The sequence below is a fragment of the Seriola lalandi genome, unplaced genomic scaffold, assembly GCF_002814215.2.
Source record: "Seriola lalandi dorsalis isolate HSWRI2012SDOR001 ecotype SW California unplaced genomic scaffold, Sedor1 jcf7180002054767, whole genome shotgun sequence".
Taxonomy (NCBI): domain Eukaryota; kingdom Metazoa; phylum Chordata; class Actinopteri; order Carangiformes; family Carangidae; genus Seriola; species Seriola lalandi.
Genome location: NW_019525320.1, coordinates 2,493,543 through 2,517,203, shown reverse-complemented (window position 1 = coordinate 2,517,203; position 23,661 = coordinate 2,493,543). Strand labels below are relative to the sequence as shown.

The window sequence follows — 23,661 nt, the reverse complement described above, 5'->3', positions numbered from 1 at the left end:
ATGTCACCGGGCAGTAAGCCAGGTGGAGCCATCGCCAAATGCCACTGTGAACGTGTGTGGGCACACATTCACATTAGGAGGGTGGATAATCGTTTTCGTCATATATGTTATGTGAGCCTCTTTCATTAGAATAAATGAGCCGCCATGTGTGGATTCTTCATCATTTTGACGCATCCCTGAGTTATGCTGAGCCAATCAAGCTGCCAGTACCTAAGATTACTGCTATGGAAGCAGAAGCAGCTATTGTGGCAGTGACAGTGTCATGGATTGTAGACAATGAAATTAATTCTGTACTCATTTTACAAAAGTACTCAATATGTTGACAGTTTTCAAGCAGTGCAGTTCAAGTTTCTTTTTTTTTTTTTATATAAAAAGACAATCACTGTAGCTGCGTTGCCAATGCCAGAGGAATATTTTGGCAAAGCAGCTACAGGAGCTGACAATCCCTCGTCAGGTTGGATTAATGTACTGCCATGATATATGAATGCTGAGATGTACCAGTGAGATAAACACGCCCTCTGGCTTTTGTTAATTTTTGCAGGTGCTGGTTACACACAATGTTCTGATTTCAAGAAAAAGCTCCATTCATACATAAACTTGAGAAATACATGGAATGTTTTCGATTACATTTCAAATTAATGTAGTAAATTATTTGTTTAAGTTATTGTTTGTTTTCATGCATTTTTAATTTAAATAAAAAAAAAACAGTTTTGCCTGTTGGGCAGGTGGAAAGACACAATATAGAAATACAAACAGCGACCTGACCTTCTGGCCCAGCTCTAGATAACAGACACACTGTAAATTAAGCTTCAGATTACTGAGTGTATCCATGGCGCATATAGATGCACTATATAAATCACATATTTAGTCTGTATAAATATTTAGGTATTGTCCCAAGGCCTTTAGGCCTTTAGGAAAATGAGTTCAGAATGCTTGCCAAGTTAATTAGATTACAATATATGTTTCTCAGTGCATATGTGTGCCCATCAGTGCATGTACGTCCGTGCATTTGTGTTAATAATTAGATTACATTGGCCTCTGAGATGGCACTATTCGTTATGAATCGTAAACACAAAGCAAATTAAAATTCTGTTTAAGAGGCTGCCAAGAAAATTAGCATGGAGAGAAAGGGAGGCACACACACTCGACCACTTCTGTCTTCTCTTTCCTCAACCCTGTTTTCTATTCTCTACCATGTCTGAATGCTTTCTGCTTGTCTACAACTCCTTCGCACTCTCTTCTCATCTACTGCCACACACCATTTTTTTTTTAATGGTTATTACTAGATGGTTAACAGGGTTTTCCCTGGCTCCAAATGAGGCCGAGGTAGTGCCATCCTGATCATGTGCACACACGTGTGTATGTGTACCGCACCTGAAACTTGCTCAAGCAAACTATTTTTTACAAGCAACATATTAGGAGTTCTAGTGAATCCTGAGGAATTTCCTAAAGGAAAATATTAAAGTAGTTTATAACAATTCAAGAGATGTCAGCTTGTGCATTTTTCACAATTTCATGACACTTTAAAGACTAAATTAAATGATTAATTGAAAAAAAAATCAATCAACCAACAACTAACACATCAATCAAGAATGAAAATTGATAGACCTGAAAAATTTACTGCATCTCGTCAGGAACATGAATTATTACTTTTAAACTGCCTGTAATAATCATGTGATGTCTGCACTGTTTCAGCTGACCTTGTGATTCTCCGCCTCGCAAACTCACCTTAAAGTAATTGCTGATTAGGGTGTAATGTGAATTTAGGTGACCTTTTTAAAAAATTGGACATGCTTCGATGCAGAAGAGACAGTTTTCACCCGTTTGAACAGGCACTAAATATCAGACCACCGCCTGAAGCAGTCCTGATGTAGGGAATAAACACAACCTATCTGGAGGAAATTCCTTGAGGAAAATTGCTCTTTTCTTCCTCGGCAGCGCATATTCCAGTGCACTGTGCTGATAACCATACAGCTCCACCTAATCAGCGCAATTACAGTTACAAATGACAGAAATCCACCAAGTGCATCGCTTGTTAGAAAATAACCCGTTTGAGTTTAGAGCCAAATTTGACGGAGGGGACTGCCTCGTACTTCTTTAATGCAGGAAAACCAGGGTTAAAAGTGGTACATGACAACTAGAGGAGGCAAATATAGTACTTTTAGTAAAATAGGTATGGACTTAGTTCAGTGCTGCCCTCCCTGTGCCGTGGCTCTGTTTGTGTTGATGAACCCACTGAGGAGCCTGAATCCTGTCACACACTAATGTCCCTCTCTGTTTTTATAACCCTTGAGACCAGCAGATGAAAAACATGAGAGGAAGAAGGAAGAGAAGAGAAACAAGCATGACCAGCTTGTGTGCAGTAGGGCTGAGCATTATGTCTGAAAAATAGTACCTTTTTAAGCTCTCAGAAGATGTACATCTGTACTATGCTTTTTCTGTGAAACTGTATTACAAAAGTATCTTCTAATCTTCCTCTAACCGGCCTCTCAGTAAATATTTTTTAGGTAAAATGCTTTCTTCTTGGGCGAGAAGTCTTGACATCAAGTAAATTAATGACCCTAAAACATAATAAAGAAATAATTGCATTATTGATCAAACTGATTCCTGATTAGTATCTCCAGCTAGACAATCACAAATAAAGGAAGTGGTCTTGCATTAAACCGAGAGCTGGACTGACTAAATGCTGTGATATTCAATGAAAACATCAGCCAACAAAATGTGCCACTTCTCACAAAATAGCAGGTTAAGTGCAGACTGCAGACTCAACCCTCTCTACACAGCATTCACGCACACTCTGTCCTATCACACACTGTCCCTCAGCTCAGTGTCCCTGAGTGACTGAATGAGTGAGTGACCACAATTGGAAAGTGTTTTCTCGCAGTGGCAGTTCCTGTTCACGATGTGACAAGAATAAAGAGTGAAAGAGAGAGGAAGAAACACTGGGAACTGGCTCATGAGAATTGAGATTTGAAAGGAAAAACAAAATACCGTGGGTGTGCACACAGAGGGGATCATCCTTGTCAGAAAATATGCCTTGCCAAAAATCACCCAACCCATTTAGATACACTTAGTCAGCCTGCGCCAAAAACAAAAACAGCCTCAACCTCATTAAACACTCATAACGACTCTTCCTGATTGCATTCACTTCTCCCTTCAGTTCTGTCATGCAACTGGCTCCCTTTGGCCTTAACAAAGTGACAATTTTGTCGGTGAGGCTGTGATGAGCCGCCATCCGTAACACCCTCCCTCCACCACCACCTAACCACCCATCCACCCAGCCCTGTACTAATCTTCCTTAAAGTAGCTTGTGCTAGATCGTCTCCCAGTCCCGCAAACCATGCCTCTGGTTCTCCATCACGGGTCTTCATTGCAGTTCTAATGCAGCACGGACAAGGGAATTATCTCGCCACACCACCATCATACAAGATATTGGCTCATGCGACAGGGTGGGCCTGGTGACACATGGTGTGTCCTGACATATTAGTAACCCCGCCACTACCATTGCTCCCACCCAACAGCGGACAATTTGTACTAATTTGTGCTGCAGGCGTGATATTAGGGCAGTGAATTGGGTATAAATTGTTAATATGCTCAGATGTATTAACACAGCATTACCACTCAACCATTAACCCGTGGCAGCATGCATGTGTGAGTGCAAGAGGCCCTCTTGTTTTAAACCTGCATTAACCGCTGACTGGAGGTGACTTTTCGCGAGCCCTCGGGAGATGTCTGTGTCTCCTTTCCTCATCTGTGTTTCTGCCTCCCCCCTTTCGCCCCCTCCTTCCCCTCCCACTCTCTCTTTCTGAAGTCAGACGCCTGCCCAGAGCTCAGGAGCATTTGCATCTTCTTTCCCCTCCTACAGGGGTTTCTAATGTGCATTGTTGTTGGGGGCAGCTCAGAGCCACGCCGGCCTCTTTTTCATTTCTGTTGTCAGTCTCTGTCTTTCTTTGCCTCTCTCCGTGTCTCTTTCTCATTCTCTGTCATTCTGGCAAACCAGTACAGAGACAGAAACACAATGATTGTGTTCAGTCCAAACACCCCCACCACGAGTCTTCGCTTTGTCAGTCAGTGAACTGAGAGGAGAGATCTATAGCACAGCAGCCACGTTGATGAGGATTTCATTCTGTCTGAATTCTCTCGCTGTCAAAGGAATAAGGACGGACACTCGTAAACGTCAAGCTCTGCGTATTTCACTTTAACAGCTTGCTGTGTGTTTCTGTGCCCACATACGTGAGTGCATGTCTGTGTGTGTGTGAGAGAGTTATGGTTGTTGTTTATGTCACAGTGTTGTAGAGGTGTCGTTTCACAGATCTAGATAAATGGCCTGCCATCACCCTGTTTACTCTCTGTGAAAGACTGGACAGTCCCATATGTTACACCATACACTACCAGTCAACTCACAGCTGCTGTCATCTGCAAACCTTGTAAGTCTCAACGTAGCGATGCTCAAGGCTTTTTTTCTTTGGAGCTGGTTTACTCTGAGATGGGTGAAACATTTACTGACAGCATTTTCATTTGGAAAAGTTTTAATTGAACAAATTTTAGGCACGCTGTTTTAAACTGTAGTTAATGAGCTAAACAATGCATAATGTGTGGCGCTGAAACAACAGATTTAATTTCTTTGTCTATAAGCATCGACGGAAAGGACGATGATACTCTGGTGAGGATTTGAAACGGCTGAAGACTTTTTAGGGTAATCCACCAACACGCAGACACAACTGGACACATGCTTGTCGGCCTACAGATAAAAAAAGATAAATGATGAATAATAAATAATAAAATGGGCTGCCTCAGTCTCCTGACGACAGATTTAAGTCTTACTGATCATGACTCAGTCCTACACACTATGTCTGATTACTGAGAGGGCTCCCTGTCAAAGCTGTGACATTTCGGAGCAAAATAACTCATTTCAGTTGTATCGCTGTGATCAATGGGTTTACGAGTTGAGCAGAAATAAATTTGCATGCTGCTTTCGTATTCAACTGTGGTGAACTCGCAAACTGGAACCATTCACCGACTATAAACCTTTAGCTAACAGTTTTAGCTAACAAAGAATCAGGAGCTTCACTGAAGACGTTAGATGAAGATCTACAAATCCTTGGGAGCTGTGTTTGATGACGGATGGAGATTCAGTGAAAACATCAGTGTAATTTTACCATGAACAAAACTGGTCATAATCACAAATAGTCACTTTGTCACCAAGCTCCCAGCGCACTGTAACGTGTTTCATCGTGATACAGGAAAGATTTTTGCAGTGCGACTCCCTGGTGAGATAGGACACTTGATACATACGGATAAAGATCTGGCAGATCAGTTTTGCTGGGGGATGATATTGAAAAATGGGAATAGGAAAAGAATCAGGAGCTTCAATGAAGACGTTAGATGAAGATCTACAAATCCTTGGGAGCTGTGTTTCATGGCAGATGGAGATTTAGTGAAATACAGATGTGATTGGGAAAAAAGGCTTAGCAGTGTCCGCAGTGCCTACATCAACTGAACTCTTTTAATGTAGATCAGAGAATATTGACAGTGTTTTATTACTTTTACTGAAATAATTTTAAGATTTTCAGTTATTTGCTGGTTTACTTCCCTTTGACAAAAGGACAAGAATTGATTTCAACGTGTTGTTGACCTCAGCTATAAAATTGTTGGCAAAACACAGAGATCCCTCACACATATTAATATTGAACAAGTTGTCAAAGAGACATAAGATAATTAACAACTCTGCACATGTCCTCTGTGAATACTTTAAGCTAATGTTTTAGATAGCCTGCATGTAAAACAAATAACAGGAAGTTTGGTTTTATTCCAGTAGCCATTAGAGTTAGTCAGTTCACCTTGTGGATACACTGACCACTGTTCATTGTAATCCTTCAACTCTTTTTAATATTTGTATTTTGATTTTGAAGATGATGATGGTGTAAATGAATTGTCACTGTCTACTTTTAGTTTGCAAACTCACTTTCACACCAACAACACACAACACAGTACTGTTGCAGCAACTTTGCCTGTCATCAAGTACTATCCCTTTGTTTGATCTTATTCTTAACGGAACTCACAACTTACAGTGTATTTTGAACATGTCCTCTTCTGATGTTTGGAAGTTGCCTACAACCTTTTACCATACTTTTACTTACTGTACTTCTCTCCTACATTAAAAATATATAGTTGCAAACAAACTTAATATGTACTACAAAATAATTGCAGTGCAAATTAGATCAGCACCTTAAGAACCAATAAACTGTATTTTATCAGGCAGTTCCTGCCAATTTCTGTCCTTAATATTTACACAGTCTTGTTTAGATTGAGCACATTTAATGAGAATAAGTTTAATTTTCTTTTCTTCATACCTAACCTGACAGGGTTAGGGTTAACTGCAAGCAACGAACTGTTGATCCTAAATGATGGAACATAATTACTCAATGTATTTATTTGATAAAGATGCTCAATTCATATTTCAAACGCATTTATTGGCCATTGAACATTGACAAGTGATCTGATGAGCTCTATGATTGGTGCATTAAGCTCATCTCTTCTTTAAGCCTCTCTTCCATTGTGTAGGCACTTTCTCTCCAACTGCATTCATCAGGACAGATCATTACACCCCTCCACTCCTCTCCTCTCTTGCCTCTCTCTGTCTCTCATCCCATTCCTCACTACCAAATGAAAGGGAAACCCTGGTGTGTCTGAGGCTGGCTGGCAGCAGAGCCAGAGGTGAAAAGATGAGAAGAAAGAGGGAGGGGAGATGAAGGCAAAGAGAGGGAAAGAGAAAAGAGGGGGAGAGGAGAAAAGGCGCAGCCTGTTCTGACTGTAAATGGTGTGAGAGAAGAGGAGAGTTTGTGCTGGACGGATGATTAGTCTCTGTTAGGACTCTGTGGGATGGAAAATGAAGAACCACCATAGTTGGGCTATTACTACACAGCAGGATAAAACTTAAGCTCCGAGTCTTTCTGCTGCAACTTTTAAAAACACAATGAAAACAATGAGTCTAAAGAACCGCCTGCTGTATGCTGTGTGCCAATGCTCTCGCCAACTTATTTGGGCATCATCAAATTGTTTGATTTAAAAAAATCTTTGCTCTGCTGAAAGTCATTTGTGACATTTAACAATATATGATTACAATGACATAGGATGTTTTTTTTATTTATTTTCCTATTAGGGTGTCATTGTCTCCAAAGTAAAAACATTTAGTCCTCATAATTTCACCGTTCTCTTATTTTGAATGTTGAAAAACTTTTTAGTAATCACTGTCCGAAAGCATGTGCCCTGAATTACACCCGCACACATGTTTCTATTTTAATTTGCCTGATTAGACCTCCTCTTAAGATCTGGTCACACCAGATTTCACTCCCCATTCATTTCTATGAACAACAGGACAAGATGCATTCGCTTCAGGTCGCATGTTGACCCCTGACTCATTCACTTCACTTCAATCTGATTGAACTTTGACATGTGCAGATCAGCCAATTTGGGAGAGGCCTTTGTATGTTCCTTGCAGTTGTATATCATACAACTTCATTGCAAAATAACACAGGCACCAGAGACAGAGGGATGCTGGCTGGCTGCAGTGAATGCAAGGACAAAGGTAGAGGTTAATGGCAGTAAAATGTGTGATAGGAAGCTGCTTTCGTTAACCTGCTAGCCATGCTAGGTCTTGGTGTGTATCATTACAATCCTTCCCTTGCTATTTCCTGTCCCACTTGCTTTTCACCACACATTGCAAGTTCATTTCACCAGCTGAAATCTGGTTTGACCACAATTTTTTATTGGTTTTAGTCCATCAGTTATTATGTTGTAAACACCATCAAAAAGTATGTGCCTTGTATTTGAGAGACTGGTTTTCTGTCAATTACAGAGCACATCTTCTACTGCCCTTAAAGCCCCTTACAGTCCACATACACTGGTGTTTTCACTTATTCACTTATGCTGCCTGATCAGACTTCTTCTTTGTAATGTCTGTTCAAATCGCTCTGTACTTACATCTCCTTTACTCTCAGCTTGTTGCACCTGACGGTGCAAATTACACCTTTATCATTCTTTTTAGTACATAGAGTCTGTAGGGCTAATTAGGCCCAGGCCCCACCGTTAACCTCATCTGTGCGTGACAGTGGTGGCAACCATTTAAACAATTTAGAGCAGCCATGGAGCCTTGCGCGTGTCTGAGGCGCCGCTTGAGCCTCGCTGCCGCAGCACATCATCTTTACAGTTTCAGCATGGAGTCAGTTCTCAACTCAAATAAACTGGGAAAAGATCTGCTCACAGTCATATTGACAACATACTAGCAACTCACTGGACAAAGACAGGGCTTCACTGGCAGTAGCAGCCCCGCAGCAGCAATGCCGGCGGTGTGGACACACGCTTGTGTGAAAACCGCAGCAGTTCAGCGAGGTAGCTGTCATGCACAGGTGAGGTAAGTGGCATAGCCCGGGTCTTATAACCAGGGTACTTGAAAACAACCTTGTTGGTGTAAAGGGGCCTTTAAAGGCCACTGCACACAGTGGGACGATTCCGTATTTCTAACACAGCATTGCCCGGCACCAATATGACCAGAAGTCGTATCAGCAGAAAACACCTGAAAACACCTGTGTGGGTGAGCACAGCCTTTTGAAAGGCAGGGCAGTGACCAAATGGCTTTCCTTTTTTGCATATCCCTTTGGCTCTCAAAGCCCCACGTTTCGGAAACATTTTGTTTTGTTAAAGGAAATCTCAACAAAGTTGTAGCAGCACAGCAATATTTGCCTCAAGCGGGCTTGTATAATTCACTTCAGACCCACCACAGGAGATATTTAAGAACGCAGTGGCAGTTTCATTTTGAGAAAAAAACAAAACCAGAACACTTATTTATGTGACGCACATTTCACAGTTTCTTCAGTGTTTTTTAACAACAGAAGTTGTATTATTTTCAGTCAGGTGTAGTCAGGAGCTTCAGGGAAAGCTGTTGGCTACATTACGTACATATTGATCTGCCTGTATGTGAGCAACTGTATATTTATCCTCAATCCTGTTCCCCCAGGTCACGTTATTCACACATACACGTAAGTCAGTGTTGTGGAATCTCAAGATTTCTAGTTATTTGTGAGCAGCACATGAAAGTATCTGTAATTTAAATTCCACAAAAGCAATTAGTTGATTAAAATATTGAAGAGGCAACTTTTTTCTTAATTATCAAGCAGGCATCTCCTGATTAATAAGGTTACCTTGTTACTTCACATGTCCTTGTAATTACATTTTCGAACATAGTTGGCGCTCAACATGAACCTAAATGTGGCTGAGTCGAGGACAAATTCACCCTGCCTTGAAATTTTCAGTACAGTGATGGTGTGTAATTGTGGGGATATGAAGAACAGATGGAGACCAAATGCCATGCTCGCTCTGGTAGAAATGCAAACATGAATCATTATCATCTTCCTGGATGATACATCGTACAATTTAGAGCAGCCAACATATTCTTAAAATAAATGGCATCTACAGTATCATGACCACTGTGCAAAGAAGTAACCGTAGATAGGTAGCTTCAGATCCACTTCTTTGACTGTTTGTCTCTCTCAAGCAAGCGCGTCTTGTATTGATTCTCACACTGAGTACTGTGTGTGCTGGTGCTGGTGCACTTACCTACAAAGATACTTTAAAAATACACACACGCGTACACACACACACACACACACATACGCCTCCCGGAAAATATGAAAAGTCCAAGAGGAAGCCCAGTTATTTCCAGGACATCTCTCTTGTAGATGAAAAATAGAAGAATTTCTATTAATCTGACCCAAAATAAGCATAAAACACTCAGTGAGGGATTGAGTGATTTGTGCTTTAATGCAGCCCACAGAGTATTTACAGTGGTGTTCTGCTAGGATTAGTTGTGTGAGAGGATTAGTGAAGCTGCATTACTGCTGTTTTATTTAACTCACAACAGTAAAAGACTAAAAATAAAAGCCTCTTAACCACATTTAGACAACATGAGAGGCCAGGCTGGACAGTTACACAAACATGATGTTTGTGTCCTCTTCAAGGACCTGTGCCAGAAAGGGATGTGAATGAACACGCACACACATGCACACACACACACACACACACACACACACACATTTTCTCACACACACGACTTTCTCACACACACACAACTTTCTGTACTTAATCTATAATCTAGTAATCTGCTGAAAGTTGCCCCGTGCAGCATATGCTCCACATGGAAACACTGTGTCATATTAGTTAAGGCAATGATGCTGGTGAGAGTGCAGCATATGCAGATACTGGCAGGATCAAGAGAGTGGGAAACTCACCGTGAGAGGAGAGGATTAATGCAAAAAGACTGGGGGAGAGAGGCAGACGGTGAAAGAGAGAGAATGAGAGAGAGAGATTTGCAGAGGTAGCACATTACCCCTCTCTCTCTCTCTCGCTCTCTCTCTCCCTCTCTCCCTCTCCCATACTCTCTTTCCTTGCATCAGCATTGATCACAGTACATCAGTAAAGTAAAGAGCACCTCATCCATCAGTGCATGTCTCTGGAGCTGCTGTTACGAATACTAAAGCTGCTCTCTCGAGCGTGCGCACACGTGCACGCAAAGGCACAATCATATGCGCGCTGTTTACTGTATCAACATTAGCATTAAACCGACCAAAATACAGGCACTGTAAATTCTAGTACATTAGAGACTGCACGTACATGCTGCACCTATGCCTCACAGCAGTCACAGCTATGGCCAATTTTATGTCTTTTGGTCCAACTTTCGGTTCTACTAATGTTTTCATTTTATTACTTTAATATATTTTCAGCACACATTCAAACAACGACTGGTTTGTCCAGGATGAACCTTTTCTGTTGCACAAATTTCTCCCACATCAGTGGATATTTCCTAACAGTGTTGTTCCATTATCTCTGCATGAACCTAATGGAGGCACCAGTGAAGGTCTGCTTCTAATGGATTATTTTGGGAATTGACAGTGTGAATTTGTATGGCTAAATTTTTTTCTGTGCCCACACATGTGATGGTAACAGCACATATGAAGCTCCTATATAAGTATGTTGCATTCATTATTCACGTAGCTTTAAGCGTGCCAGCTCTACTGGGAAAAGCACTGGAAAGAGGCTAATCCACTTTAGATCCAGCTAAGAGAAGACAGGGAACACTTAGGAACCACAGACACGTAACTAAAGAAGCTATAGGAAACGAAGGTTGTTGCTTTTTTTTTTCTTTTTTACACAATATCAAAGCGTGAATCTGTTCGAGTCACTCACAGTGCACATGGCAGAGGAAACGGAAGCTTTGGATGGATCTCTGCTTCTTCTGAAAGCCTAAATGGTTCAGAAAAGTAACATCTAACCATTTGTTTCCTTTCCAAACATCTGGTCATTTGCAGAATCTCCTGAGACTGTAAATCAGAAGCTGTGTACATGGAGAAGGAAAGGGGAGGGGAAACGGGGGCAAATGGACCCCAAGGAGGCAGAGCAAAACGCTTTGATGTGCTTCGAGCTCGACTGTTTGCAAATTATACAATAACATTCAACGAGTTGTGCTTGTCAGCGTTAATGCTTAACTATACAAATAAGAATACAGCTCTGCTAATACTCTGTTCAAAGTGTTCTGTGGTGCTACTGTAAGCACTGTAAGCAGGTTTAAGTTAAGACATCAGTATCTGTTTATAACTATTCCATACTTAGTTTTCTTTTTTTCTTCTTCTTCTTTTGCATCAAGACTACAACTGTCCTCGTTGCTGATAATGTCTGCGCATTAAAAGAGAGCTCAGATATTTGAAATAATAGTTATTTCATCATAAGAGGTTATTTATTTTAATAAAAACGTGTTGGGATATTAGAGATAGACCGATAACTTAGCTGATACGATCTTATTGCAGATACTGTATACTGGGTTTTGTCTATATGTTGGCTGATAAGTAACAAGAAATTACTTTACAGACACTCCACAGTAGGTTTGAAGTAATTTAGAAACACTGCCTCCATTCCCATCAGGGACCAGTGCAGTTATTTGTTCATGTTAAAAACAAAAAATGTTACTGGCCTATATTATCAGTCAGTCAGGCTGCAGATGATACAATAAGAAAGCAGGCTGTCTGAGATCATGAATATGAAACAAAAGACCTCTCACTATTTTTATTATACTAGTAATGGCAAAAGAACATCCCACACGCAGGAGAAAAACAATAGCAACCACAGCGAGCTGACACACTGTGGAGAACGATGACAGGAAATTTGAAAGCAAGCATTGTGTTCTCATTTCACAAAATGATTAACACTCAGAAATGTAGGTAATGAGTAATCCCGATAGTTAGGAGATGATATAGCTCACAGTTTTGGTGAAATATGGGGCAAACTTTATGTTTATATTAATTATATTTATTGATCATATCTATTATTTTATCATATTTATAATTACTATTAGAATCACTTATTTTTGGGATTTTCATTTCCTCCCGTGAGGCTTTAAACTGCTTGTATTTTACACCCTGCAGCTAAAAATGGACTGTATTTCTTGGAAGAATTAGCAGAACACTGTTGCTGCACTGTATAGTTTTCTGTCTGAGAGCGTGAGATGAACCAACAACCTTCAAGTCCCAAAGTAAGCTCCTCTGGTCATCCTTGACTCTAATAAAAGGAAATGGTATGTATTGGTTATACATATTTCAGCACATCTCTCCCCGCTTGCCGAGAGCTTACTTGAAAGGGCGATTCCCATCTCAGTGTGACTTTCATGTAAAATAAAGCCAAAAGAATTGCAGACGCAGAATTGGAAATTCAAATGCATGTATCCGTAAGACTGTGTTCCTATGAATACCAAAGGCGAGTATTGTACAAACACATAAGAACAAAACCGCTGCGCCACCCACCAGGCAAATACCTCTGGAGGACAAATTGGAAATTGAATCATAAACTATAAAGAGCCAAGGTTGAGTTCAGCTGCGGAAGAAAAGAGAGACGAGATGGAGGTGGAGTGGAGAAAAGAAAGAACGGCTGCATTAAATAAAAGTTCACTCTTTCTCTCCTGCCCCTGCAGAAATTCACGCTGTGCTACCTGATTGAAATTTCCTGGTTTAATAGCTGTGAAATAAAGTAAAAGTTGGGACGAGGAGGAAAGGGAGAATATGAAACAGAGGGCAAAAGAGAGGAATGGAGTGGTAGCGGAACGACGAAAGAGAGAGAGGGAGACTTAGGAACTCAAAGACCAACAGATAGACGGATTTAATGGAAATGGAATTACTTCATGACTTGTAAAAACTGCAATCAACGCTAATTAGTCATTACTGTTTCAATAATATCTCCCTGTAGCTCTCTTGCCAGAATGTTAATCCACACTACTGTTGCTACCATCCTACTTCCAGTATAGTGGCTTAACCAAAGGCAGAGAGTCAATAGAGGCTTTAGTTTTGCTTAAGAAACCATACAGATGTACCAGGCTGGGTCTTTGCGGGGTTGTGCTGGCAAGCTAACAGGTAACGATTAGCACTAATGAATGCAATGAGAGGGCCCCGGTGAGGTAATCTCACTGTGCAGCCAGAGGAAACTCTCCATTTACACCAATTAGTTCAAACACATAATCAGACAGTGACCATGGCACCCCCCAACACATACTGTCAATGTTTTTTTTTTTTGGTTTGTTATACCTCGAGGGTTCAACTGTTTGTGTAGGTGAATGGTGTAATGTTGCACACCGTAGGTTATCATATCTGTACACTTGAGTAAAATTGAAGGATCAAAGTGTTTGTCAATAAAATGCTGCAGAAGCAGGTCTTGAGAGGAATACGTTCTGTTTCTGTGGTTATACTGAAATACATGTGCCTCAAGACTTTAACACAGACACGCAGAAGACTATCTTTAGGTTACCATCTATCTGGAGAAAATATTGTTTATTTATTGTTGCTTTTTTATTTTTTTTAGCCACATTAGTGTTGTGGTATTAGGGATAGCAACATCATTAGGTCCATGACTTGCCTTGAAAATTTGCAATTGCATTGCATTCAGAGTCCTCAGAGGATGAATCCTACAGACTGATCATCTGACTTGTCCTCCGCCTCCACCATGAGATTGATGTTTTTGGTTTTTAGTGAAATGTCTGACAGACTGAATTGTATTAATTTTGATAATTCTTCAACTTTTCCTCAAGCACCAACATCAAGTCAAAATTTTAATCTTTATAATACTTTGTTTTAGGACTAAATAATTAATCGGAATTTAAGCAAAATATGGCCAAGTTCAACATCCAAATCACAAGAGCTGCAATGGTTATGATAAAGGTTTAAATGTGCCACAACATACCGTAAATGATGCATTGTGGTGCTACAGAGATGCCCAGGCAAACTGATATTCTCCAGATGTTTGGTACAGGCCCCCATAAAAATTACATCATCATCATTCTTATATTTTATTTTTATAGTGAAAGTGAAATGCAAAAATGAACATTCCAACTGAAATCATGACTCATCACAATTGCAATATCTGCCAAAGTAATCACAATATGATTAAAAACTAATAGCATTCCCATCAGCCTTAGCTGTAGTTGTAATTAGCAATGTCAACATGCTGACTAAATTAAAAGCAACATTATACTTACTAAACATCTAGTGCTGTAGAGCATCATCTTTAATGGAATCAATGAGAACATCTTTTATATGATAATGTATTCATAAACAATACGATACTTCACATTTTAGAATATTGAAAGACTTTGAGGTGTAGGGGATGTAAATCAACATGAACATGAACCCACCTCTCATCCAGAATCACTGCTTTAAACAGTGAGACACACACTTAATAAGCAGCTGTAGAATTATGTATTCTTCGATATATGCACAGCACATGGCCAGTCCTTAATAACCCAATCACACCCGCACAGTCCGCGTTTGTTTATCTGTCGACCTGGTTCTTCAGGCGCAGGCCGTGAATCATGCTGCCTCCTTGCATAGGGCTTCTTGCTGTTTTGCGTCACCTTTCTACTTTCCTTTTCCTAGATATTCATTTTCTTCACTCTGTGGAAAATAACAGCTATAAACACACTTCCCTCTGGTAGAAAAGCCCATTTGGGCTGCTTTGAAACAAGCAGTCGGCCTGACAGATATTAGATAATATCACACACATTTCTTGAATATGCAATGGAATCATGTCGGAGTAGGAATAAACAGAAGATTATCCTGTGATAGACTACAAAAGGCCAGAGTGCCTGTAGCCAGTTATCAAATACACTCCTGGCACCTTAATAACCGAATACATCATGGTTAAAACAACATGTGCGTTACCAAGGACACACTGATTGGTGAAGGTGAGTATATGCAAATTTAGTTCCTTGGAATTTGTCAACAGCACCAATTGAAGGGGAGCAAGGGAGAAAAAAGAGAGAGAGCCACAACATCCATAATGATGAACAAATGGACAGATCATAATGAACAGGTATCTTGGTTGCTGTAAGGCAACGGGGCAAATTCCGTCTTCAGTGGAAACAAGTGTGACAAAATGTGATGAATTTATAATATGACGATGAGCGGAATGGTAATTTACACACCTGCCATGACCTGCTCAGACTAAAAAAAAAACAAAGTTGCAACTACCTTAGTGTGTCACACACACACACACACACACACACACACCCATGCCATAACATGACATATCTGTGGCATATCTGCGGTTTTGTTGAGAATTATTGTCAAAATTTACCTTTAAGTGTGCGATACATCAGTGCTACCCAAGCCTCTTTAAACCACGGAGAGGAGATGCTGTGGTTTGCATATTTAAATGGCTTTAAATGGTGCATCATGAACATAATTCCTGGTTTATACGTAACGTATTGCATGAGACTGATTGACAATAAATTGCCATCATAATTATCTGTCCCACTCCTAATAATTTGCTCAATTTGCTTTTGCTAATTATTTCATAAATTTCCTCTCCCTCTCTCTCCCCCTCTCTCTCTCACTCTCTCTCTCCCTCTCTCTCTCCCACTCTCACTCTCACTCTCCCTCTCTCTCTCACATACATGAACATAAACACCCTCTCTCCATCTCATAACGGGTGAATTAAAAGTTCGGGGGAATTCTATGATGTCTCTCAGGAAAGCAAAAAAAAAAAAAAAAAATCAACATTTGTAATTTTCACCTTGAATTTTTCACAAGCCATATGGAGCCCTGTTGTAGACCAAGTATGGAGTGCAGCTTTACTGTGGAGCAGCCTCTAAGGAGGGCAGACAGCCTGTCTCCGCACATCACATTAGAGAGCCTCTTTGTGTGTGCACGCATGTAAGTGTGTGCGCGCGTGTGTTTGTGCGTGTCTTCCCGTGTGCATTTACTGCCGGCATGTCTGCGTGCCTGACTGAATGCACATGTCCCTCTGAGCTTGTGTGAGAGTGGTTAGCACATGCATCCTAGCATCCCTATTCGTCTTTGTCCTTACATCTCTATTTCGCCTTCTTGGCAGACAGGATGCCTTTCAGACTAAGTTAAGTTCTTAGTAGCTTCTAATCAGTGGCGATGTATGGAGATTGCAGCGTATAGACTGAGAATCAATGACTCGACAGTGTGTGCTGAAGTGATCAGCATAATCGCTGTTCCGCTTAACTTCAAAATCCAAGCCAAGCTGTTTCTCCAAGACTATTGGCAAAGCCACTGAGACATTTCACCAAGGCCTAGACTTTGTCTTCAAATCAGATCTCTTCATGGTAGAAGATCCGCAGTCCACTAAGAGTGTTAGAGCTCTGTGGTCCGAGTTCAAAGCCTGTAATTTTCACAGACTTCTGTCGTGAGGTGTATAATAAAGCATGTGAATAAGAGAAAAAAGACAGGCAGATGGATGGTTTAACAGACGGAGAGGCACCGACAGCAAAGGAGAGGCAACTTTTTCTCTTCTGGCCTGAGAGATAAAAATCTGGAGAATAAAAGGTGAACAGACGCCAGGAAGGCACGCACACACACATTCACATTCTCACACACACACACTCTCACACATGCTGACACTTCTTTTGCCACCTCTCAGCACCCTCGAATTTCCTCCTTAGGTCTCCACAGTTGTTTTGTCAGCGCATGCCTCCTGAGCTGGTGGCACTGTGGCCAAAAAGTGGGACGTGCCACAATTTTAATCCGTTTTTTTTTTTTTTTTCCTCTGCAGGATTCAGGGAAACTAAAACATGTTTCAAGCGTCATATCTTTTAAGGACCTCTTTCCCATACAGCTATGTCAGTACCACATGTTTCAACTTTCTCTTTACTTATCAGTTTCAGCACAGGCAGAGAATACAAGTCTGAACGCTAATTCCTTTGCTCCTACTGTTTGTGTCTCTTGACATGACCCCAGGCTGATATCTGCAGACAGCTGCCTGGCTTGCATTAGCTAAAGTACTGTAGTTCTGTTGTTCACTTGACTACCATGGCTTCACCTCTTAAGAAGAGATAACACCTGGTCAGAAAAAACACAAACTAAGCTCAGATCAGTGTCTTTCTTTTTTTTTTTCCGTCTCTTCCTGTTGGTGATGATGTTGAATTCACGACAAGATAACTACAGACAGCTCGACCTGGACTCAGGACAGTCCCCTAAACCTCAGCAGGTCCACATTTAGTGTAACTATTCATGTCACAGTTTACAGGACTGTGCTCATGCAAGACATTAGTCTTGCTAATAATAAACTTTTTATAACACACAGACTCATTATCTGTGGTATAACAAAGAGTTCAGTTTAACTCTGGTACCTTATTCAAGAGAGCTGAACCGAATGACTTCAGTCAGCCCAGTAACATTTAGTTACCTGCAAGTGTGTGCCTCTGTGAATGTATGTGTGCAAGAGAAAGAGGCAGTGTGTGTGTGTGTGTGTGTGTGTGTTTAATGTGTGAGAGCGTCAACCTTGAAGTGACCTAAGGGATTGTATTCAGTAATTATCTGATTACTCTTCTGTTTTTCCCCACTCAGACAACCTGCAACTGGATAACGCTGTAACTCCCTGATTACAACTTACTCTACAATCAATGACCCATTAACAGGAGCATGCAGTCACTACACATGTCTTCACACACACGCACACGCACACACACACACACAACGGTGTCACCAAAAATATTAACACCACCATTACAGCCACTGCTTCTGTGGCACAATCTACTAGAAATTATGCTCATTTACCTCTAAACTGTTTTCCCAATTACATTGTGGTGGCAACGTAATCGCTGCCTTGATTATATTCAGAGACAAGTCTTCTTTTTTTTTCGAATGAATGAATGAATGAATCCCTACATTTATTAACAGCAGCAGATTTGCAAGGAGCAGGTCGGGGTGGTTAGCAGGAGTACAAAAAGCACAGCTGCGTCCAGCGTGCTGTCTGAGGTCAGGTTTGGTTGAGGTTAGTGAAAGATCGTGGTTTTAGTGAAGTCACTGTGAATGTTTTCTGTATTGAACCAGACCACGATTTTCATGTAACCTTAACCAAGTGCTGAAACATAACCATTACAAAGTAATAATGCTACAAGTGGATATTGTGCGACATGATCAGATATTTTGGTAGAAAACAGATGCATCGTCTGTGAACTTTTTACTGATAGGTTCAGTATCAACGTATTTTTGCGACTTATCACACGCGTAAATTAACAACATACCCTCATTATGTTGAAAACATAATCCGGTCTCAATACAACTCGAATTTGCTAATTAGTTCTGCATAATCATAATTTCATGGAGAGTTGGCTTGAGAGGATAGTATGATGAAATGAATAATACAGCAGAATCTTCAGTGACACAAAACCGCAACTGCTAAACTTTTCTTATCTTGTGACTTTGCTATTCATCTCTCTCACCCGATGTTTTCAGTGTTTTCAGTGCTTTTTGCAGACATCAGCGCTTCATTGAAAGCCTGGTGATGCACCACAAGAAAAGAGCGTTGCCTTCCTCTTTCCATGTCTTTTCAACATGCTTCCATTTATGGAAATGTTTGCCCTTGCCTTGTCAAGAATCTCTCTGTGAGAGGAGGAGATAATGCCTGGCAGCCAGAGAACAGCAGAGTCAATCTTACACACAAACAGACACAGCACGAACAAAGCCGTGGTTATGGGTACACGCATCCCAACAAGGACACACACATTTACTGTACACACACAAACATTAACTCACACATAAAAACCCTTGTAGTCTCTATGAAGTGACAACATAATGGGAGATTTCCAGGTTTTACTCAGATGGCTGTCTAAGATGCTGCATTGTTTAAAAAAAAAAAAAAAAAAGTCAAGACTCATCAATCAGTTTCCCTTTCAGTCATTTGCTAATGAAACAGCCGTATGAGGCAGATGTTGAGACACACAATACTCTGCAGTATAACTTAAACGTCAGTGACGTGAGACACACGGTAACAACAACGACAAACAAAGACAACCAGTTTCGGATGAAGGGCAGCTGGTGCACACCACTATCACGACATGAACGCCAAAGGCAGAGCTTAACATTTTAAAGCCATCACTGCCTATCATATTTAGTCAAACAAAACACAAAACCCACTATCATCACTTCTTGGTTTTATCCTTAGGTGTTTCTTGTCATTGCCAATTACTTATTTTGGTCAGATACGTTTTTTAAGATGTTAGTCACATCCCTGCTTTGGTCCTGTCTTTGCTCCACTAGTCTGGAGCAGCAGTCTTGAAATAACATTTTCTAGCTAAATGATCTTGTCTGTAACACAGGCCTTGCAACTTAATTGTGAAACCCCTGGAGCACCAAGAGATCTGCAGCTTTGGTGCCAGACTCCGGTCCAGACTCAAGGGACGACTGCCTTTTGGGGCCTGTGTAGTCAACACTTGAGTTTCTGTTTTAATTAATCAAAACATGATGATTTGACATGATCTGGATGAACAGTATATCTGAAATATCATCTTTTTTTTTTTTAGTCCGCTGGTTCCGTGTCCCACAACATACTCAGATCAAAACTAAAAAGTCCCCTCCTACCTCATCAACTCTCATTCGGGAACAATCACTGAAACAAAACTGCAACTGCTCCAAAATCGCCCCGTTCAAGACGCCTCTTAAAACTCACTTTTTCTGCCAGCGTGGAGGCATCATGTTTTCGCATGTTTGAACGCGATATCTCAGTAACGCCTTCAGAGAATTTCTTCAAATGGGCACATTCCTTCACTTGGACTCAAGGATGAACTGATTATTATTTGGTGGTCAAAGGTCAAGGTCACGGTGACCTTAGAAAAACAAGTTTAAATCATACACTCGATTGATACACTAATTATGACACAATCTAACACAAATGTCTAATAGGATAAAATGATGAAACGATGATATTATATATCCAAGGGTCAAAGGTCAACTTCACTGTGTTAACATCACAAGGTTCTGCAAAAACACTTTCTGGCCATTATTCAGCGGTGTAACTGAGATTATGACCATATTTGCTGCATCAAGAAAAGAAAATAAAGGTGTCAGAGAGCATCAGAAATGCTTTTATCAGAAAAACATAATGATTTCAAAGGCAACAGGGCAATAGTCAAAGACCTTGAAATCCCTGTTTCAACAGTTTGCTATCTTATCGTGAAGTTTCACAGTCATAAAACTGTTAAAAAGCCTCCAGGATGTGCTGCTAAGAGGAAACTCAAAGAGACAAGTTTGCAAAGGTTGGTGTAGATTGTGTAAAAAAAGAAAAAACACCACACAAGACATCCAAAGAGCTTCAGGCTGACCTGGAGCAATCTGTAATGGTGGTTTCAGCCCGTATCATACACCGCATACTAAACCAAGAAGGGCACCATGGGTAAAGGCCAACGAGGACACCACTACTGGAAGAAAGGCACAAAAAGGCAAAAACTTTCATAGACAAGCCACAACCTTTCTGGGATAGTTTTTTATGGACAGATGAAACCAGAGCAGAGCTCTTTGGGAATGCACTGCATCGGTTTGTTAATAGGAGACTACAAAGTACAGTGAAACATGGTGGAGGTTCTGTCTTACTGTGGGGCAGTGCTGCCTTTGGTACTAGAGACACTGAATTTATTAAGGGAATGATGAAATCAGAAGGCCATCATTGTTGCCAATGGTTCTGCAACCAAATATTGGTTAAAGGTGCCAGTAACTGTGTCCGGGTTACATTTTGTATTTGTATTATTTCACTATTGTGCAGGTTTTGTATTTTTATTTTCTTGTCTTCAATAACATTTTATTAAAATATTCTGATTATGCAAAGTTATATTCTGAATTCTGTACTTAAAATTCAGTGGTGCCAATAATTTCAAACAGGTCTGCATATTCATAAACACATACAGTGATGGAAAATTGTTCAGAACATTTCACATTGTGACGCAATCTAGTACAAAACCGCCTCAACAAAATCTAAACATTTACAGCGTCACATTCATGGTTCCACATCGTGTACGTTCATAACTAGAAAGCATGACCAAAACAGCAATAATTCATATACAATTAGCAGGTACAATGCGCTCTCCATTAAAGCTATTTTTTTTTGCTCCCAGAGGTTGGCAGTTTTCAGTGTCACACACAGGTAATCATTGTTAAAGGGAGAGGCAAAGATACTCAACCCTCACACGAGAAATGAACCGGAAAGTAGAAAGAAGCCTCTGGGCTCAATCATTCTAGTGACTCAGCCACTTGGCCCATATGGGAGGGGTATCATGCAACCAGGGATTTCTAATCCATGAGGCTCACGGCTCGCTGTCTGTGCTGTGAAGTACAGGCATTTTCAAGAGTTGCCCCACCCTGATGGAGCTGCAAAGGCGTAAAAGCCTCTGAACTAAGAAGACCTTTCTTTGTTGGATTACTCTTATTCCTCTTCCTTTTATTAAAGAACTTTTTGTGTGTTCTTCCTGGCAACCTGCCGCTGTGGTCTCGTATTTCACTGTGAATCCGACCTCTGCATTCCCTCGGGCAGTGCACAGCCTATTCACTCCGACTTTACAACATGTGAAAAGAAATTGGCTGCAGAGGCTGCCTGCAGTGGTAATCTATGATAGATCCAATACTGTGAATGCTGTACACAGACACCGGCAGACTCAAAGGAGTACGTGCTGTACACACACACACACACACACACACACACACACACACACACACACACACCAGAACGGACGTAAACGCATATATCTACCTACCTGTGTGGCTCCTGTGTGCATGTGTCAGGGAGGCCAGACAGAGGGACAGCAGTAGACTCCACACACCTACTCCACAAATGCAAGGACCCCGTTCCCGCATTCTGCCAGGAAGAAACAAAAACACACACATACTCTGTTAGAGAACAAACATGAACAAAATGATTAGAATATACTGTGCACTGTACGACTTTTTTCGACTGTTAGTGCCCCCCCCCCCCTTACTGCCTTTATCGTCTTCTAGCAATATGGCTCTTGGGATGACAATGTCAGCCTTTCTGTCTGCTTTGGTCCAGGCTGAAATGTCCTTCTCAATAAATGTATGAGAGAAAGGTCAACAACTACAGGACGGACTGCCATGAAATTTTGTACAGGCATTCATAGTCCCCAGTGGATTCATCTAATCTTTGGCGTTCCTCTCACTTTTCCTCTAGCACCACTCTGGGGTTCATATTTGTGGCTTTTGAGTGAAATATCTCAACAACTATTGGCTGGATTACTATGTAATTTTGTGCAGACATTCATGTTCCCCTCAGGATGAATTATAATAATTTAAACTTAATCTAGCAGCATGATTAGGTCAAAATGTAGAATCCTCCATACTTACTTTTGGTTTACGACCAAATACAAAAGTAATGACTTTTGCACCAACTTTGTGCTAAGGGCCAATTAGCAAATGTTAGCATGCTAACACACGGAACTGAGCATGGTACAGGAAACATTACGTCTTTCTTCATAAAGCACACAAACACAAACCTTAGACCACTTTCTAAGATAACTGTAAAACATATAGACACAACCTGCATTCACAGACTCCTTTCACTTCCTCTCTGCTTTGCCAAAGTAAAAATATATTTACACAGGCAAAATTATTGTTTGCCGCAAACACATTCAAAACGAAGGAGAGATAGAGAGATACACACACAGAGGGAGAGAAGTAACGGCACGGAGGAAGAAGCAAAGGGATGACAGCATGAAGCACAGAGGAAGAATCAGAAGACGAACGTTGCTTGTAAATGTGGAAACTTGTGTTTAATTCTCTGTCTTGGCAGCCAACAGTAAAACAGCATCAAAAACAGAACTGATCCAAGTTCTGCTAATAGCCTAAATTCTACACCATCGCCAGTCCAGTGATTAACTACTGTGTTTGTATTTTTGATGGCTGCAAATAGATGGCATCTGTTAAGTGAAGAGGATTGTAATCCGAAGCAAAGCAGTGCAAAGCTTTTACAGCCTACCCAGGTCTGACAAATGTCTGCTGAGGACACAAACGTACACAAACTCACAAACAAGGCAATAAGCCCTGTAATAAAAACAATAATGAAAAGTTTCTAATAAAAAACAAATCAAGAGTTATGTTTTATTAATAGTGAGCTGTACGGTTTTAAAAATGGATTCTATTTGATTATTATATTATTAAAGTACTTTATATTCTGACAGGCAAACTATGACTCCACCAGTGAAACTGTGTTTTGTAAGTAAACTAACTTACTCACTGTGTGTGGGTGCGTGCATGCGTGTGTGTGTGTGTGTGTGTGTGTGTGTGTGTGTGTGTGTGTGTGTGTGTGTGTGTGTGTGTGTGT

General features: G+C 40.7%; 1 protein-coding gene across 1 annotated transcript in view; it reads right to left on the bottom strand.

Annotated features, from left to right (window-relative positions):
* The window catches only part of LOC111668934 (chemokine-like protein TAFA-2), a 77,873-nt gene that overhangs the window by 17,124 nt on the left and 37,088 nt on the right, over positions 1 to 23,661 (bottom strand). The window contains exon 2 of the mRNA XM_023425093.2: positions 22,082 to 22,182. Within this exon, the coding sequence (XP_023280861.1) occupies positions 22,082 to 22,181 (100 nt within the window). The 5' untranslated portion in view covers position 22,182. The remainder of the gene's footprint in view (positions 1 to 22,081; positions 22,183 to 23,661) is intronic.